At 41.6% G+C, this 20838-nt stretch overlaps 1 protein-coding gene across 7 annotated transcripts in view; it reads left to right on the top strand.

Moving 5' to 3' along the window:
* Positions 1–8490, top strand: part of tmcc3 (transmembrane and coiled-coil domain family 3) — a 148779-nt gene extending 140289 nt beyond the window's left edge. For all 7 annotated transcript variants that reach the window (XM_059987760.1, XM_059987765.1, XM_059987763.1 and 4 more), the window contains 2 exons: positions 167–302; positions 5486–8490. In XM_059987760.1, the coding sequence (XP_059843743.1) occupies positions 167–302; positions 5486–5791 (442 nt within the window). In that variant the 3' untranslated portion in view covers positions 5792–8490. The remainder of the gene's footprint in view (positions 1–166; positions 303–5485) is intronic.
* The last annotated feature ends 12348 nt before the right edge of the window (positions 8491–20838 follow it).

The raw sequence follows: 20838 nt of genomic DNA, 5'->3' as shown, positions 1-20838 counted from the left end.
CTAGTTTCTTAAGTGCCTATGGAAAATGCCTTAAATGTCTTTTTCCAAAACTACTTCGGAATATTTTGAGATTGAGGGACTACTGTCTAAATACTTGTCTTTAACTGAAAGATAATTTGTTTACCTAACTACCTGTTAAATCTAAGCATCAATTCTAATGTTTCAGGTTGGCAAGTTTGGAAGATCAGCTGAATGACCTTTCTGAGCTTCATCAGCATGAGACAATGAACCTAAAGCAAGAGCTGGCAAGCATTGAGGAAAAAGTTGCCTATCAGTCATATGAAAGGACTCGTGATATTCAGGTCTGTAGCTTTCATTAACACCTTCTCAGTACAGAACTGTTTTGCCCTGTGCTCACTGCCCTCTGTAATTCAGCTGTTTTAAGACTCCCAAGTTTGTATTCAAGGCCTCCCTATTCATTGTTACCTTCTTTGGCCTTGCAACCCTTGGGTTTTCCTCCAGTTCAGATCCCTTGAGCTTTAAATGCTTCTCCACCTGTGGTTGTGCATTTAGCGTACAAACTCCTTACAGACAGTGGCTGGAATTGAACCAGGATCACTGGCACTGTAAACCACTATACTACTGTCCTTTTCCCCACCCTAAATTACCATTTAAAGGAAGTTTATTGTCAACAATCCTAATAATATAATTTATTGCTAAAACAAAAACGCAATTTGCAGATGCTGGAAATTAGAACAAAAATATCAGAAGATGCTGGTGGTAATTAGCTGGTCAGGCACCACCGTGGAGGAATATTGACATTTTAAGTCAATGACTATTCATCAGGTATATGGACTTTCACCAGAAACATTCTTCTGTTAGCACTTGTACACTGTTAGTGCAACTATGTCTGGGCATATTTTTTTTAGATTTATTGGATTTGGTGACCTGTGGTGACATTTTACACAAAATGTCAGAATTTAGGCTTTTTAAGTTAACTTGTTTTTTAGAAAAAGAAGCATATGTCATCAATCTGCGAATATGATAGGGTCTTTTAAGTGACTTTTGGATGGGTACATGGAGCTTAGAAAAATAGAGGGCTATGGGTAACCCGAGGTAATTTCTAAAGTAAGTACATGTTTGGCACAGCAGTGTGGGCCGAAGGTATTGTGCTGTGGGTTTTCTATGTTTCTATTTACAGTATCTGCATTTTGCTGAAATGCAGCTGCCCCAATCCTCTTCCTGCATTGAATATTGTGGAATATGAATCTCGTGTCCCAAATTTAAACTTGTTTTCCCTGTGGAACTGACTGACCAATATAATTTCCTGTGATTGTCACTGATAACTAACCATCATTCTAGGACTGCGACAGTTCAGCAGAGGATTGAACAGTACATTCTTACCAAGAGGACATTTTATGAAAGTAGCTCCTATTCTCTTAAAAGCACGGCAGATACCTTAACCTAAAGTAAATGCAGATAATGCTGGAAACACTCAGCAGGTCAAAGTGCATTTATTACCAAAGAATGTATAAATTATACAACCTTGAGATTTGTTTGCTCACAGGCAGTCATAAAGCGAGGAACCCAAAAGAAGGCAATTAAAAAAATAAGATCAACCCCTAGTGCTCACTTGAAAACAGAAGTGAGCAACAACAACAGCAGCATTCCAAACCAGGTCAAAATCCCCAGAGTGGGCGCAAAGCTCGGTATTCAGTTTGTCGTATCAGTGGGACAAATTGCTGCAAAATTCACAGAAGTGAAGCACAGCAGCCAGGGGCAGTCTCACAGTCTCAGCGTCACGGAGGGAGGAGCCCCCAGACTATCTGGGCCAGTGTTTAAACATGTCCGAACCTCGCTCTAGGACCTGGCCCCACCACAGCCAATTGCTCCACACCTAAATTTTGCTGCTGGAGAAGCCATTCTTGACCTCTCCAAATCAGCTCTGCACCCAGAGCGATTCAACCCCGCCCAACACCCTGCCTTCCAGTCTATCTGGGCTGGCATTTACATTGTTCAAACAGCGTATTGTACCTCGTATTAGGACCTGGGCCTCACTGCGGTGAATTGCTCCGGGCCTAGAACATGCCACCCAGCAATTCGCTTCAGACCTGGATTTGGCTGCTGAAGAAGTTGTTCTCATCTTCTCCAAATTGGCTGCCATTTAATCCAATCATAGCTGTTCTACTGTACGTGGGCTTCAACTCCCCCTGTGCCATTTTGTTCCTCGATCCATCAAATGTTTATTCACCTTCACTTTAAATACTTCTAATGATCCAGATTCCACCAGCTGCTGGGGGTGAGAATTCCAGAGATTTGCTGCTCTTGGCAAGTAGGAATTTCTATGTTTCCTAGTTTTAAGTGTTTATGTCCCCTTTTCTAGACTCCCACCAGTGAAAACATCCCCCTAAGGATATGTTTGAATAAAGTCACCTTCGTTCTTCTAAACTCCAAGGAATACAGGCCCAAATTATTGCATCTCTTTTGGTAGGGCAACCCTCTCAACCCACAAATTAGACTTGTGAGTCTCCTTTGTACTGCCTGCAACATTACTCTATCTTTTATTTTAGGTAAAGGGACTAAAATTATGCTGAGTATATGAACAGCTGGAAATCAATTTAAGAATAGGAAGATTTGCTTACTCCTACCAAGGTGCATGACTTCATAGTTCCCCAGATTAAACTCACTTTGTTAGGCTTTTGCCCATTCACATTCACAATTCACAATTCACAATCAGTTGCAAAATTGCAATATCCATTTTACAACATGCTTGCCAACCCCTTTTCTTATCATTAGAAGTTCTGGAAACCTTTCATAGGTCTTTAATATAAATAGTGAACAATTGAGGCCAAATAAGCGATCCTGGTATTTCCCTAGTTGCCTCCTTCCAGCTTGAAAAGGTCCTGTTCATCCCAACTCTGTTTTCTACAAGACAACCAGTTTTCAATTCATTCTAACATATTTCCTCTGATACCACTAGTTTTTAATGTGTGCATCAGCCTCCTATGTGACATTTTGTCAAATACCTTTTGGAAATCTAAATGCATTACAACTACAGGTCCTCCTTTGTTATCCTCCTCTGCCTCCCCCATCCCATTATATCATCAAAGAATACTAGGAAATTTGACCAAAATGATATTAAACCACATTGACTAGTTTAAATTCAGCTTTCTTAAATGATTAGCTATTTGATTAAGCATGGGTATAATCAGAAGCAACAAGGGAACTAACTTACATGGCGTTGCCCTTCTTTCATCTTTGACAGCAGGTCAAAATAACGCTGGAGTGTGGGGACTCATTGCAGCTGTGAGGTTAGACAACAGTCTGATGTATTTCCCACCATCACCATTAAACCAGGGGATCAACCCTGGTTCAATCAGTGCAGGGAAAGCATACGAGGGGCATCACCAGGCACACCTCAGAATGAGGAATCAACCTGCTGAAGTTACCAGATATGACTACTTGAGTGCTAATCACCATAAACAGCATGCAGAAGAGAGATCCAACCACAAACACAAGAAAACCTGCAGAAGGGACTTGGCCCAAAGCGTCCTCTGTATTCTTTTCCATCGATGCTGCCTGGCTGGCTGAGCTCCCCCAGTATTTTGTGTGTGTTGCAGTAGAGAGAGTTAAACAGTCCCATAGCCAGAAGATTAGATTTAAGTTTTGCAGTCCGATTATGAATGGTGGTGGACAATTAAACAAATTGATGGAAGTGGGGTTCTCAACAATGAGGAACCCCAACACATCAGTACAAAAGAGAACGATTTAGCATTTGCAAGAATATGCAGCTAGAAGTACTGAGTGGGTGATCCACCTCAGCCTCCAACACTCCCCACTGTGACAGATGCCTGTTTTCAGCAAACTTGCTTCATTCTGCATGATACTAAGAAATGGTTAAGCGCATTGGATACAGCAAAGGCTATGGACTTTGAAAATGTTCTGGCAATGGAACTGAAGATGTGGCCCAGAGCTTGCTGACCCTTGGCCAAGCTGTTCCAGTAGTTACAAAGTTGGCAAATACCCAACAATGTGAATGATTGTCCAGGATCATTCTGTCCACAAGAAGCAGGACCAATCCAATCTGGCCAATTCCCACCCCATTCATCTATTCCCAGGCATCAACAAAGTGGTGGAAGGGATGATCGATGGTGTACAAAATATTAACCTCGCACAGTCACTTAGTTTCGGTCTGCCAAAGTCACTCAGCTCCTGACCTCATTACAGCCTTGTTTCACACAAGAGAGATGAACTTCAGAGGTGAAGTGTGATGATCAGGGATCAAGGATCAACTTCAATTGCCATATACATTTATGTGTATTAGGAATTTGTTGTGTGTTAACAAGACATAAAATAAAATCAACATCAACAATTATGAAAGATAAAGAATTACATAAAATAATTAGAGGTTAAGATAAAATAAAGTATGGATAGGGAATAAAATGTGCATAAGTAAATAAATACCAGCATGTTTTTACAATGTGAACAGCATTATAAAAAGTGGATTGAAGTGTATAGTGCTGTAACATAGATACAGGGGGGGTGTGCGTGAGGTCTAACTGCCCTTGATTCCAACAGTATTTCATCGAGAATGACATTAAGAAGTCCTGACTAAGCTGGAGTTGATGGAAGTCAGAGGGAGAACACTTCACTAGTTAGAGTCATGTCTAGTGCAAAGGAAGATGGCTGTAATTGGAGATCAGTCATCTTTAGCCACAAGACATCTCTGCAGGAGTTCATCAGAGTGATGCCTAAAGTAAATGAATAGTATAATAGATAAATAAGTGAATAGTTTAAGCTCTTTACCTCTCACCACCCAGCTTCTTATTCCATTCACCCTCCGCTATCCACCCACCTTCCCCCTCACCTGGTGAAACCTATCACTTGCCAGCTTGTATTCTTGCTCCTCCTCCTGCATCTTGTTATTCTGGTTCCTTCCCCCTTTCTTTCCAGTCCTAATGAAGGATCTTGGCCTGAAACGTCAACTGTTTATTCCTTTCCATAGATGCTACCTGATCTGCTGAGTTCCTCCAGCATTTTGTGTGTGTTCCTCTGGATTTCCAGTATCTGCAGAATTTCTTGTGTTTATGAATAGTTTTGTCTGTTTTTGTACACTTGTAAAGGTGAGTTGCTGATAAAAAAAAGATAAACATGTGGGGGTCTGACAAGAGTGAAGGAAGTGTGACTGTGAAAGGGTTAGAGAAGACTACTGACTGAGCTAGCAAAATGCAAAGCTTTCCAGTAACTCAGAGGCAGGGATTTCAAAATCAAGTAGGGTTTAAGATGTCAGACTTAAGAAGCCATGTCTCAGAGAGCAGTCTAAGGCAACCCTTGTTCTTCACCCCCATCCCACAGACATTCCTCTCAACCTGGGGGGGGGGGGGGGTTGATGAAAGGTATTCAAGCTGAATCATTAATTATCTCTGTATGTACATGCCTCCTGCAGTTTCACATTTTACATCTAAAATTAATCTGAAATGGTACCTTATCTGGCTATTTCAGCCACGCCCACTGATGAGCGCTGTGTTTGTGTGTTCTTGTGTAGGAAGCACTGGAGTCGTGCCAGACACGCCTCGCCACCCTGGAGTTACATCAACAGCAGCAGCAGGTGGTGCAGAACGAAAATGCCAATGCCAAGGTGTTGCTGGGGAAATGTATCAATGTTTTACTGGCCATCATGACCGTCATCCTTGTCTGTGTCTCTACAGTTGCCAGATTCAGCATTCCTCTCATGAAGAGCCGTTTGCACATCGTGTGCATGCTCTGTACAGTGATATTCGTTCTCATCTGTTGGAAAAAATGGGATCAGCTTCAGTGTCTAACAGAACATATTTTTGCATATCAACTGTGATTTCAAATTCATGTCAAGTAAATGTTACTTTGAAATTAAAGAAAAAATCTAGATAAAGGAATTTATAACACTATTTCCACCTTGATTACCAACATTAAATAGGATTTGGAAAATGGTTATTTGACGTGTGCAGTATATTACTTATTGCAAGATCCTCTCTAAGATCTGTTCCTGCTACAGCCCAGAGCCAATGCCTCAAGGTGTCCTTTTACCTTTTGCTGATTGTCATTTCTTGTATGAAATGATCTTTTGAACAGAATTGACTACCAAGAAATGAAGCCATCGCTGGTTTTTAATCACATAATATTTTATAGACCAACCAGAAACCAGCAAAAGTGGGGTGAGAAGAACGCAACAAGAGTAGATGCCTGTACTTTATGTCATTAAAGAGGGAGAGCCAATCAATGGACAATGATTGAACAGTGAAAAGTTCATGTGATGACTGCCTTTCCACTCAGCTACGTCTAAGTGATCTTTTCCACCATCTTACTGAGCTTCGAGGCTTACATCTATCAGGAAATAATACTTTCTACAAAACCAGTTCTGTAAATAAACACTTCTATGCCAGCTCTGTGGTAAATCTGTCCAGTAAATGTATTCACTCTAATTTTTATCTGTACACCTGCTGGACTACAAGAGAATTAATACCTCAGTGCTATGTACCTGTTAAGTAGTTGTCATATGTAATTACTTTGGCGAGATCAATTTGAATACACTAGTATTGTGTAGTCAACTTTTAAGTCTCATGAAGTACACTTAATTGTAGCTCTTATAGAAATTATCTTAAGTTTATGCTTTTAAATGTATGGACGTATATTTATGTGCAGGGAAGTACAATCTCTGTCTAACCAGAAGTGCTCAGAACCAGGCCTGTTATTGTGCTGAAAGGCAAATATATTCAATACAAGAACAGTTAGATCATATTTAATCATACATGGGTTTGGCTTTGTCTCACCTGCCCTAATGAAGAGTTATAGAGGGGTGGGAAACAGTGCCAGAATAGATAGTGGAGTGGTTGTGGAGAAAGACGTTATTAAGCATATATACAAGGTCAGGAATGAAAAGGTTGAGCAGGGTGGGACTAGTATTCTGACCTGCATGTATTCCAATATAAGGAATCTTATAGGAAAGCCGAATGAGCCTAGGGCATGGATCAGCACATGGAATTATGATGCTGTAGCCTTTTTTGAGGAGGGGCAGGACTGGCAGATCAAAGTCCCAGACTTCCGTTGCTTTAGATGTGAAAGAGCAGGAGGTATTAAAGGGGAGGAGGGGACAGACTGGAGAGCTTGTCTAGTGAGGCTTTATGGTAGAAACTGAGGAATAACAAAGGTGTGACCACAGTAATGGGATTGTATTATAGTCCATCCAACAGTTTGCAGGATTTAGAGGAGCAAATTTGCAGAGAGATCGCAGACTGTTGCAAGAAACATAAGGTTGTGATAGTAGGTAATTTTAACTTTCCACATGTTAACTGGGACACCTATACTGTAAAAGCACTGGATGGAAAAGTTTATCAAATATATTCTGGGAAGTTTTCTTATTCAATACATAGAAGTCCCAACTAGAGAGAATGGGATACTAGATTTCCTGTTGGGGAATGAGATACAGCAGGTAACAGAAGCTTGTGTAGGTGAACACTTTGCATCTAGTGATCATAATGCCATTAGTTTCAAAGTAATTATGTTAAAGATTAGGTCTGGTCCTCGGGTTGAGATTCTAACATGGACAAAGACCAATTTTGATGGTATCAGAAAGGATATGGCAAGTGCGGATTGGGACAGATTGTTTTCTGGCAATGGTGTACTTGGTAAATGGAAGACTTTCAAAAGTGAAATTTTGAGAGTACATATTTTGTATGTTCCTATCAGAATAAAAGGTAAAGATAAAAGATTTATGCAGTCTTGGTTTTTGAGAGATATTGAGGCCCTGGTTAAGAAAAAGGAGGAGGTACACAGCAGGTATAGGCAGGCAGGAACTAATGATGTATTTGAGGAGTATAAGAAATGCAAAACAACACTTAAGAAGGAAATCAGGAGGGCTAAAATAAAGCATGAGGTTGCTCTAGCAGACAAGGTGAAGGAGAATTTGAAGTGCTTCTAAAGGTATATTAAGAGCAAAAAAGATAGCAATTGGTCCTCTGGAAGATCAGAGTGGTCATTTATGCATGGAGCTGAAAGAGATAGGTGAGATCTTAAAATGGATTTTTTTCATCTGTACTTACTCGGGAAATGGACACAGAATCTGTAGATGTGATAAAATTCAGCAAGGAGGTCATGGATCCTATACAGATTAGAGAGGAGCAGGTGTTTACTGTCTGAGGCAAATTAGGATGGATAAATCCATAGGACCTGACAAGGTGTTCCCTTGTATGTTGTGGGAGACTAGTGCAGAAATTGCAGGAATTGTAGCAGAGATATTTAAAGCATCTTTAGCTATAGGCGAGGATAGCTAAAGTTGTTCCATTGTTTAAGAAAGGCTCTAAGAATAAGCCAAGAAAGTACAGGCCAGACATCAATAGTGGGATAATTATTGGAAAGTATTCTAAACAACTGGATATATAAGTATTTGGACAAAAAAGGATTCAGTAGGGATAGTCAACATGGCTTTATGCAAGGTAAGTTGTCTCTAACCAATTTTATAGAGTTTTTTGAGGAAGTTACCAAGAAATTTGATGAAAGCTTTCTACATGGACTTTAGCAAGGCTTTTGACAAGGTCACATGTAAATAGGGTTGCAAAGAAAACTTCTGGCACATTGGCCTTCATATATCTATGTACTGATGTTATGTTGAAATTGTATAAAATGTTGCTGAGGCCTAATTTGAAATACTGTGCGCAGTTTTGGTCAACTACCTATAGGAAAGATGTAAGTAAGAAAATGTGAGAAAATTTACAAGGATGTTCCCCAAATTTGAAGATCTGAGTTACAGGGATTAGTTAAATAAGTTAGGACTTTATTCCCTAGAACAGGGGTTTCCAACCTGTTTTATGCCAGAACCCCTACCATTAACCGAGAAGTCTGTGGACCCCAGGTTGGGAGCCTTGAGTCGCTACCTACTGTTGTAAACACTGAGGTCCACTGTGGGTATCTAAATTCCTAGCAAGTAATCATACAATATAAAACATCCTGCCAGGACTGATTACCACTAAGCCTTCTGCAGCTTGTCCAACCACTGCCAGTCAATCCATTTAAATGTGATCTTCAAGTGGTGTATCTTCTCCTCCAGATGAGCCAGGTTCATTATCAAATATAAGGAACACCGTCGGCCTCCTGAAACTATTGAAGCAAGTATATGTCACTTTTCATTATGAACACTTATTTTCAGATCAAAAACGAGAAAACCTGCAGAAATTCCAGATGCTGAGTTCCAGCGGTTTTTTTTCAACCTCAAATTCAGATGGTAACCACAGAAGAGTGCATATGAATAGATTAGGAAATGTAGAATTTCAATGAAGGAAATGTTTCAATTCAGCATTAATGCAATTCTGTAATATGCATTCTGATAGCCTAAGTGGGAGGGTGAGGAGCCAGAGGTCGTGGTACATATAGGTACCAATGACATAGGTAGGAAAGGGGAAAAGGTCCTGAAAGGAGAATATGGGGAGTTAGGAAGGCAGTTGAGAAGAAGGACCGCAAAGGTAGTAATCTCGGGATTACTGCCTGTGCCACACGACAGTGAGAGTAGGAATGAAATGAGATGGAGGATAAATGCGTGGCTGAGGGATTGGAGCAGGGGGCAGGGATTCAAGATTCTGGATCATTGGGACCTCTTTTGGGGCAGGTGTGACCTATACAAAAAGGACGGGTTACACTTGAATCCTAGGGGGACCAATATCCTGGCGGGACGGTTTAATAGAATTGTTAGGGAGGGTTTAAACTACAAACGTTTGTAATTTGGCAGGGGGATAGGAACTGGAATGATGGAGTAGAGGAGAGGGAAAACAGAAAAAGATCTTAAGGTAGTGAGCAGTAAGGATGTCAGGAAGGACAGGCAAGTGATGGAGCAAATTTGCAGCCATTGGGATGAGTTGCAGTGCAATCAATGCAAAACATACCAAAGGTGTTATACTTAAATGCACGCAGCATAAGGAATAAGGTGGATGATCTTGTCGTACAGCTACAGATTAGCAGGTATGATATTGTAGCCATCACTGAGACGTGGCTAAAGGATGCATGTCTCTGGAAGCTGAATGTCCAAGGATACACGGTGCATCGGAAGGATGGGCAGGTAGATAGAGGGGGTGGCGTGGCTTTAATGGTAAGAAATGATATTAAATCATTAGAAAGAGTTGACATAGGATTGGAAGTTACAGAATCTTTGTGGGTTGAGCTAAGATATTGCAGGGGTAAAAGGACCCTGATGGCAGTTATCTACAGGCCTCCAAACAGCTGCAGTGATGTGGACTACAAATTACAACAGGAAATAGAAAAGGCTTGCCAGAAGGGCAGTGTTATGATAATTGTAGGGGATTTTAACATGTGAGTGGATTGGGAAAATCAGGTCAGCACTGGATCTCAAGAGAGAGATTTTGTAGAATGTCTACGAGATGGCTTTTTAGAACAGCTTGTTGTTGAGCCCACTAGGGAATCATTTGTACTGGGTTGGGTATTGTGTAATGAACCAGAGGTGATTAGAGAGATGGAAGTGAAGGAACCCTTAGGAGGCAGTGATCACAACATGATTGAGTTCACCGTGAAATTTGAGTAAGAGAAGCCGAAATCTGATGTGTCAGTATTTCAGTGGAGTAAAGGAAATTATAGTGGCATGAGAGAGGAACTGGCCAAAGTTGACTGGAAAGGGACACTAGTGGGAAGGACGGCAGAGCAGCAGTGGCTGGAGTTTATGCAAGAAGTGAGGAAGGTGCAAGACGGATATATTCCAAAGAAGAAGAAATTTTCAAATGGAAAAAGGATGCAACCGTGGCTGACAAGAGAAGTCAAAGCCAAAGTAAAAGCAAAGCAGAGGGCATACAAGGAAGCAAAAATTAGTGGGAAGACAGAGGATTGGGAAGTTTTTAAAATCTTACAAAAGGAAATTAAGAAGGTCATTAAGAAGGAAAAGATGAACTATGAAAGGAAGCTAGCGAATAATATCAAAGAGGATACTAAAAGCTTTTTCAAGTATATAAAGAGTAAAAGACAGGTGAGAGTAGATATAGGAACGATAGAAAATGATGCTGGAGAAATTGTAATGGGAGATAAGGAGATGGCGGAGGAACTGAACGAGTATTTTGCATCAGTCTTCACTGAGGAAGACATCAGCAATATACCAGATACTCAAGGGTGCCAGGGAAGAGAAATATGCGCAGTCACAATTACAACAGAGAAAGGAGTCAGGAAGCTGAATAGTCTAAGGGTAGATAAATCTCCTGAACCAGATGGAATGCACCCTCGTGTTCTGAAGGAAGTAGCAGTGGAGATTGCGGAGGCATTAGCAATAATTTTTCAAAAGTTGATAGATTCTGGCCTGGTTCCGGAGGACTGGAAGATTGCAAATGTCACTCTGCTATTTAAGAAGGGGGCAAGGAAGCAAAAGGGAAATTATAGACCTGTTAGCTTGACATCGGTGGTTGGGAAGTTGTTGGAGTCGATTGTCAAGGATGAGGTTATGGAGTACCTGGAGGCATATGACAAGATAGGCAGAACTCAGTGTTTTCCTTAAGAAAAAATCCTGCCTGACAAACCTAGTGCAATTTTTTGAGGAAATTACAAGCAGGCTAGACAAGGGAGATGCAGTGGATGTTGTGTATTTTGATTTTCAGAAGGCCTTTGACAAGGTGCCGCACATGAGGCTGCTAAACAAGATAAGAGCCCAAGGAATTACGGGAAAGTTACATATGTGGATAGAGCGTTGGTTGATTGGCAGGAAACAGAGAGTGGGAATAAAGGGATCCCACTCCGGTTGGCTGCTGGTTACCAGTAGTGTTCCACAGGGGTCCGTGTTGGGGCCGCTTCTTTTTATGTTGTGTATCAACAATTTGGATTATGGAATAGATGGCTTTGTGGCTAAGTTTGCTGATGATACAAAGATAGGTGGAGGGGCCAGTAGTGCTGAGGAAATAGAGAGTCTGCAGAGAGACTTGGATAGATTGGGAGAATGGGCAAAGATGTGGCAAATGAATTACAATGTCAGAAAGTGTATGGTCATGCACTTTGGTAGAAGAAATAAACGGGCAGATTATTATTTAAATGGGGAGAGAATTCAAAGTTCTGAGATGCAACAGGACTTGGGAGTTCTCATGCAGGATACCCTTAAGGTTAACCTCCAGGTTGAGTCAGTGGTGAAGAAGGCGAATGCAGTGTTGGCATTCATTTCAAGAGGAATAGAGTATAGGAACAGGGATGTGATGTTGAGGCTCTATAAGGCACTGGTAAGACCTCACTTGGAATACTGTTTGCAGTTTTGGGCTCCTTATTTAAAAAAAGATGTTCTGACATTGGAGAGGGTTCAGAGAAGATTCACTAGAATGATTCCGGGAATGAGAGGGTTAACATATGAGGAACGTTTGACTGCTCTTGGACTGTACTCCTTGGAGTTTAGAAGAATGAGGAGGGACCTCATAGAAACAATTCAAATGTTGAAAGGCATGGACAGAGTGGATGTGGCAAAGTTGTTTCCCATGGTGGGGGAGTCTAGTACGAGAGGACATGACTTTAGGATTGCAGGGCACCCATTCAGGACAGAGATGCGAAAAAAAATTTTTAGCCAGAGGGTGGTGAATCTGTGGAATTTGTTGCCACGGGCGGCAGTGGAGGCCGGGTCACTGGGTGTATTTAAGGCAGAGATTGATAGGTATCTGAGTAGTTAGGGCATCAAGGGTTATGGTGAGAAGGCGGGGGAATGGGACTAAAGGAGAGATTGGATCAGCTCATGATGAAATGGCGGAGCAGACTCGATGGACCGACTTCTGCTCTTTTGTCTTATGGTCCTTTAATAATGCTACCTTTTAGTAAGACAAGAACAAGAGTTTAATTTATAATTTAAAAGTAGTACATCTACAAAGCTGATTGGATTTTGGACTGACAGAAACTCTTTTATCAAGCCCTCTAAAAGCTGTACCATTCAGCCTGAAAAAGGCAGCACAGTAACTATAATGGTTCACTTCTTTCTCACCCCAGACTCAGGTTTATTATCACTAACATATGGTAATATGTCATGAAACTTGTTGTTTTGTGGCAGTGTTCATGGGTTCTGGGTCTGTTCCTTTGTGTGTCTTAAGGTTCCTGCATCTCCACCCTGATGGTAGTATTGAGAAGAGGGTTGTGGGGGGACCTTAATAATGGATACTGCCTTTTGGAAGCACCATCTTTTGAAGACTTCTTCAATGGCGGGCAGGCTAGTGCCCTTGATGGAGTTGGCTGAGTTTACAACCATCAACAGCCTTTTCCGATCCTCTGCATTGGCATCTCCATATTGCATGGTGATGCAACCAGTTAGAATGGTGACAGACCAGATCTTCTCAAACTCCTAATGAAATATAGCTGCTGATATGCTTTTGTTGTAATTGCATCAATATGGTGGGCCCAGGATGGATTTTCGGCTCCCATGAACTCTTGGCGACAGTTGTGTGACTTTTCTCCTTTTATGTCACCAGAAATAGAAAAACAGCAAACTGTTCAATACTCTGTTACCATCTCAGATATTGATGCTAGTTTAGATATTTCTACCACACATATAATTACAAGTTAGTATAGAAATGGGATCTGCAAACGATGTGTCATTAGACACAGCAGTGTGCAGTCAGCTGCCAGGTCATTGGAGGGAAACATACAATGCAAATTCTTTTGCACAGGCTTTGATTAGCGGTTAAACAGAGCAGCCTACAGAAGGCAACGGATGGGCGCTCACAGTGAAGTGTTTGCTGCACTGGCAGTCCTGCTAGAAAATCTGCAAATAAATGTGTGGTGCCACTTTTAACACTTTTTTTTGCAGTCATTGAGTTCAGCCCAGTCTGTTTTGAAATGGTTCACAACTCTTAATTTTACTAAACCCCTTTGATGGTGGATGCCTGAGCTTCCACTTCAACACAAGCAGAATCCATTTAATATCTGGCTGTTGTAGTCTTATCAATTCAGACTATGGCTATCAGCTGTGGACTCATTGCTCAAGATATTTGCAGAGTCTCATTGAAAGTTTTAAAGTGGATCCTCCTATAAATCACCAGGAATATTGAGGCACTGCGCCACCAGTTTGGCAGTGTCTCCAAAGAACACTAACCTGCAGTCCTCTTGTAGAATTATAAGTTGCATTAATTGGGTAGATGGTCAAATTCTTCTTCCCATATTAGAAGTATTAAAAGCAAGACAGTATAGGTTTTTGGTGAGAGGTAGGATTTTTAAAAGGGTTTTCAGGGGGATTTAGAACTCAAAGTCAAAGAAGTTGGTGGAGCTTTATGTAATCACCATGTCTCAGACATTTTGATAGGCATTTAAATAAGCAAGGCATAGAAGGGTAGAGATCTAATGCAGACAATTAAAATTATAGTAGATGGGCAAAGAAGTTAGCATGAACATGATGGGCTGAATGGTCCATTTCTGTGCTCTATAACTATCTAATGACTCTTAGCAAGACACAAACTGACAGAGGAATGCAATCCAGAGAGGATTTTCTCACTCAGAGTTCCTCAAGACTGTCTTTGCAACTAGAAGGCCATACTCGTTCGCCTAAGACGCTGCAGTTTCTGGTAATCAAAACATGACAGCTGGAAGAGGCAAAGGTATCCAAGGATAGCAGTGAAGGTAGTGAATTGATTCCGTGTGCATCTTGGTTTTTGAACTTAGTTTGGAGTGAACTGTTTTGTGTTGTAAAGGTTTAAAGATTAGCTATATTTGTCATATGTACATCCAAACATAATGTGAAATGATTCGCTTGTGTCAAATCAGTGAGGATTGTGTTGAGCACCTGGCAAGTGTCACCACCCTTCCAGTGCCAACATAACATGTCCACAACTTACTAACCCTAACCATACATCTTTGGAATGTGAGAGGAAACTAGCGCACCCAGAGAAAACCCACATGGTCACAGGGACAATGTACAAACTCTTTACAGACAATGATGGGAGTTGAATTCTGATCTTTCAGCTGGCACTGTAAAACGATAGCACTAACAACTATGCTACTGTGCCACCCATTTCATTTTGGAAATTAAGCCAACAGATAATAGAAGATCAGCCACAGAGGGAAAGTGACCTGTGGGACAGTTAGTGCTTGTGGTTTATTAATCAATTATAGAGTTGAAAATGATAAGGTGTTCCTGTCAGCAATGGGCAGTCCAGACTGCCTCCATCTACGACAAAGATGCTTGTTGTAACTCTGGTAACAAGGACTGAGCCAACACCTAATGAGGTTTGGTAACATGCAACCAACCACCACTCATCAGCTCTCATTGCAACAGTTACTGAAGACTCTTCTGGATCAGAATGTGTAGAATTATTTCACAATATTAGCAGCATCACATTCATTATCAAGTCATAGAATTTTACAGCACAGAAATGGGCTTTTCAGCCCATCTAGTCAGTGCCAGACTATCACTCTTCCTTGTCCCATCAAACTGCACCTGGACCTTAGGCTTCCATATCCCTCCCATCCATGTACTTATTCAAACTTCTCTTAAGTGTTAAAATCAAACCTGCATCCACTACTTCTGCTGGCAGCTCATTCCATTCTCACCATCCCCTGAGTTTCCCTCATGTTCCACCCAAACATTTCACCTTTCACCCTTAACTCACAGCCTCTAGTTCTAGTCTCACTCAACCTCAGTGATAAAAGCATGTTTGCATCTACCCTGTCCATACCACATATAATTTTGTATACCTCGATCAAATCTCCCTTCATTCTCCTACACTTCAGTGAATAAAATCCTCACCTATTCATCCTTTGCCTCTGACTTAGGTTGTCAAGGCCTGGAAACATCCTTATAAATTCTCTCTGTACTCTTTCAATCCTATTGATTTCTTTCCTGTATACAGGTGACCCGGACTATGGTCACATACAGATTATATGCACTTTGATAATAAATTTACTTTGTACTTTGAACTAATGGGAAATGTTCAACAATGAACCATTACAATTATGTCCCATTAGCTATGAAGAGTAGCTCCACTTCCTTAGGAAGTTTGTTGGAGGTATGGTGCAACACTGTGATGAAAAAGACTGAGCAAAGAGTTGAGGCAGTGACACAGATGTGTTCAACATAACTGGCTAATCTGCAAATCATTGATCATCCATTTACAGTGTAAATGTACACAGAACTGGTCAGAACATTTTCTTGTACAGCTGTGTGAAGTTAGTCAAATTAAATTTATTATCAAAGTGTATTCTGTATATGTCACCTTGAGATTCATTTTCTTATAGGCATTTACAGGGAGATAAAGAAATACTGTAGAATTTATGAAAAAATATACATAAACAAAGAATGACAAACAATGTGCAAAAGCAGAGAAATTGTGCAAATAAAAAAAATAATTCTGAGAACATGAGTTGGAGAATCTCTGTAAGTGTGTCTGTAGGTAGCGGATTGTTATCCATGCTGGTTCAGGAGCCTGATAGTTATAAGGTAATAATTGACCACAGTATGATATTAAATTAGGATTGAATACTCATCAAATTTACAACAAGCCTATTCTCTTTACTGCTGAAGGATATGGCGATATGGCAGGATGATTAACTTGGGGAAACCAGAATCAATGATATTCTCACTGAATGGTACTCCAGCTTCTAATGTCTTCATGGACATCTTCAACACTTCACTCATCTAGGCTGCTGTCTCCACATGCTTCGCATCAGCTGCCTGTACTCAAGAACTCTATAGAACCAAACGACAACCACCCAGTGGCATTAGTACCAATAATCATGAAGTGCTTTGAACAGCTAGTAATGGCACACATCAAAAACTACAGTTCTGCCACATTAGACATTCACCAACATGCTTATCAACAGAACTGCTCTACGAAAGATGCCATAGCATCTTCATGCACCTGGAAAACAAAATTACTTATGTCAGAATGCTGCTTCTAGGTTTCAGTTTGGCATTCAATACTATTATCCTACAGACCTTGCTGAATAACCTCATACTCCTCAGTCTAAATAAACCACTGTGCAACTGGGTGTTCGACTTCTTAATCATCAGACCCCAAATAGTCAAGATGCAAAGCCACTCCTCTCTCCCCATGCAGGAAGGCTGATCAACACCTCCACCTGCTAACTCACCTCTCCACACCAATATTTTATCATTTGCTGTCAGTCACTTTATATACAACACTTACATGCTTAGCATCACATTAAGGACATACAATCAATCTATGAATATAAGCTAACGAATGTGTTTATATTGTGTTTTTTTGTGCTGGTTCAGATCTGGAGTAACAATTATTTTGTTCTCCTTTGTACTCGTTTTCTGGAAAATGACATTAAACAATCTTGAATCTTTTGCATTTTGCAGAATATGTAACCTTGCTAAGAATATGTTTCCTTTGCGAGAGTCCAAGGCAAACCTCAGAATAAGTCATCACTTTTTATTGTCATTTCGACCATAACGGCTGGTACAGTACACAATAAAAACGAGACAACATTTTTCAAGATCATGGTGCTACATGAACAGTACAAAAACTACAGTGATCTATGTAAAAACAACACAGTAAAAAACTACACACGAGTGATTCTGCAGATGCTGGAAATAAATAAAAACACAAAATGCTGGCAGAACTCAGCAGGCCACACTGAGTTCTGCCAGCATTTTGTGTTTTTACAGTAAAAAACTACACTACAGACCTACCCAGGACTGCATAAAGTGCACAAAACAGTGCAGGCATTACAGTAAATAATAAACAAGACAATAGGGCAGTAAGTTGGTGTCAGTCCAGACTCTGAGTATTGAGGGGTCTGATGGCTTGAGGGAAGAAACTGTTACAGTCTGGTCGTGAGAGCCTGAATGCTTTGGTGCCTTTTCCCAGATGGCAGGAGGGAAAAGAGTTTGTACGAGGGGTGCGTGGGGTCCTTCATAATGCTGTTTGCTTTGTGGATGCAGTGTGTAGTGTAAATGTCTGTAATGGCGGGAAGAGAGACCCTGATGATCTTCTCAGCTGACCTCACTATCCACTGCAGGGTCTTGCGATCCGAGATGGTGCAATTTCCGAACCAAGCAGTGATGCAGCTGCTCAGGATGCTCTCAATACAACCCCTGTAGAATGTGATGAGGGTGGGGGGGGGGGGGTGGTAGGAGATGGACTTTCCTCAGCCTTCACAGAAAGTCAAGATGCTGCTAGGCATTCTTTGCTATGGAGCTGGTGTTGAGGGACCAAGAAATTTGGTGTTCTTAACATTCTCCACTGAGGAGCCGTCGATGTTCAGCGGGGAGTGGTTGCTCTGTGCCCTCCTGAAATCAACAACCATCTCTTTTGTTCACATTCAGAGACAGGTTGGTGGCTCTGCACCAGTCCGTAAGCCGCTGCACCTCCTCTCTGTAAGCTGACTCGTCGTTCTTGCTAATGAGACCCACCACAATCATGTCATCGGTGAACTTGATGATGTGGTTCGAGCTGTGTATTGCTGCACAGTCGTGGGTCAGCAGTGGACTGAGCACACAACTCTGGGGGGCCCCTGTGCTCAGTGTGATGGTGTTGGAGATGCTGCCTCTGATCTGGACTGACTAAGGTCTCCCAGTTAGGAAGTCTAGGATCCAGTTGCAGATGGAGGTGTTCAGGCCCAGCAGGTTCAGTTTTCCAATTAGTTTCAGAGGGATGATTGTGTTGAATGCTGAACTGAAGTCTATGAACAGCATTCATGTGTCTTTTTTGTCCAGATGGAGGGTGCTGACAATGGCATCGTCTGTTGAACGGTTGGGATGGTATGCAAATTGCAGGGGGTCCATTGAGGGGGGAAGCAGGGTCTTGATGTGTCTCATGACAAGCCTCTTGAAACACTTCATGATGATGGATGTGAGTGCAACGGGACGGTAGTCATTGAGGCAGGACACTGAAGACTTCTTTGGCACAGGGACGATGGTGGCAGTCTTGAAGCACATTGGAATGGTGGTGTTACTCAGGGAGATGTTGAAGATGTCAGTGAGAACATCTGCTAACTGATCTGCACATCCTCTAAGCACTCTGCCAGGAATATTGTCTGGTGCAGCAGCCTTCCGTGGATTGACCCTGCACAAGGTTCTTCTCACATCAGCCACGGTGAGACACAGCACCTGGTCATTTGGAGGAGGGGTGGACTTCCTCGCCACCACATAATTTTCCGCCTCAAAAAGAGCATAGGAGTTGTTCAGCGCATCTGGGAGGGAGGCATCACCCGCACAGTCAGGTGATGTTGTCCTGTAGTTGGTTACATCCTGAAAGCCCTTCCAGATGCGCCGCATGTCGCCGCTGTCCTGGAAGTGGCTGTGGATTCGCTGGGCATGTGCACACTTTGCCTCTCTGACAGCCCGGGACAGTTTGGCCCTTGCTGTTGTTAGGTCTGCCTTGTCGCCTGCTCTGAAGACAGAGTCATGGATCCTCAGCAGTGCACGCACCTCTGTGGTCATCCATGGCTTCTGGTTGGCACGTGAGGTGATGGCCTTGGACACTGTGACATCATCGATGCACTTGCTGATGTAGCTGGTCACTGATGCTGTGTACTCCTCTAAACTGGTAGAGTCGCCATCGCTTGCAGCCTCCCTGAACATGTGCCAGTCAATGTGCTCAAGGCAGTCTTGAAGAGCAGAGATGGCTCCTGCTGGCTAGGTTTTCACCTGCTTCTGAACTGGTCTGGAGCACCTGATGAGCGGTCTGTATGCTGGGATTAGCAGGGATGTCTCTTTAGAACTGAGATGAGGAGGAAGTTCTTCAACCAGAGGGTTGTGAATTTGTGGATCAAATTGACACAGAGGGCTTTGGAAGCTAAGTCACTAAATGAAATCAGCTAATACGGACTTATATTTTCTTGATTGGTAAGGGGTTTAAGGTTTATGGAGAAAAGACAGGAGAATGGGATTGAGGAAAACATTCAGCCATGATTGAATGGCAGATTAAAGTTGATGGGCAGGTGGCCTAATTCTGCTACTGTATCCTGATAATGCTTTTTATTTTAGCTAATTGTTGAACCTACTACTTTGCCAAAATATGTTATATCTGGGGACAAGTTAATCACATCTGGAATTTTGTGAAAACTAATTTCATCAATTAACAACCATGCTAACTCATCGGGAACCTTCCAGTAGAACAGGATATTGCTTTTATCGCCATTGTTATTGGATCAGCCTATTATATATTTTTTCAATAAATCAACTGTTGATTAAGTTGGCATATCATTTGAATTTTTTTCTTCAGTTGTTGATGCTATACTGTTGGGAAAATGTAACTATACTAGCTACAGCAGTATCATAACAAGGAGAATGCCTGTTCATAAATGCTGGCAGACACACAGAGTAATGTATATCTGTATTCATTTTATTTCGGATTTCTGGTCTCTGTGGGTATTTTTGATGATTTTTTTTCAGACAACAGAAGGTCTGTTTGAGTGAGCAGCTAAATATTGGTTAAACACAAGGAGGAAGTTCTGATTTCTTCTTTGAGTGGAGCTTTTAACATCCATCAGAGAGGTCACAGTCTGAACATCAAAGTCAAAGTAAATTTATTATTTAAGTATTTGTCACTTACACCACCTTGACATTTGTTTTCTGTGGGCATTTACCAGAATATAAAGAAATACAATTGAATTTGTGAAAAAACTATACATAACAAAGACTGGCAACAAATATGGAAAAGACGACAAATTGTGCAAATAAAAAATAAATAATACTGAGAATATGAGTGATAGAGTCATTGAAAGTGACTCCGTAGGTTGTGGAATCCGTTCAGTGTTGAGGTGAGTGAAGTTATCCACGCTGGTTCAGGAGCCTGACGGTTGAAGGGTAATAACTGTTTCTGAACCTGGTGGTGTGGGACCCAAGGCTCCTGTACCTTCAGCCCAATGGTAGTGAGAAGAGGATGGGGGTGAGGAATCTTTGATGATGGATGCTCAGTCCTCCATGTACATGTGTCAATGGTGTGGAGGACATTGGCT

Source organism: Hypanus sabinus, chromosome 13 (genome assembly GCF_030144855.1).
Source record: "Hypanus sabinus isolate sHypSab1 chromosome 13, sHypSab1.hap1, whole genome shotgun sequence".
Taxonomy (NCBI): Eukaryota; Metazoa; Chordata; class Chondrichthyes; order Myliobatiformes; family Dasyatidae; genus Hypanus; species Hypanus sabinus.
Note: the sequence above shows the minus strand (reverse complement) of the source record. Positions and strands in the feature narration are given on the sequence as shown.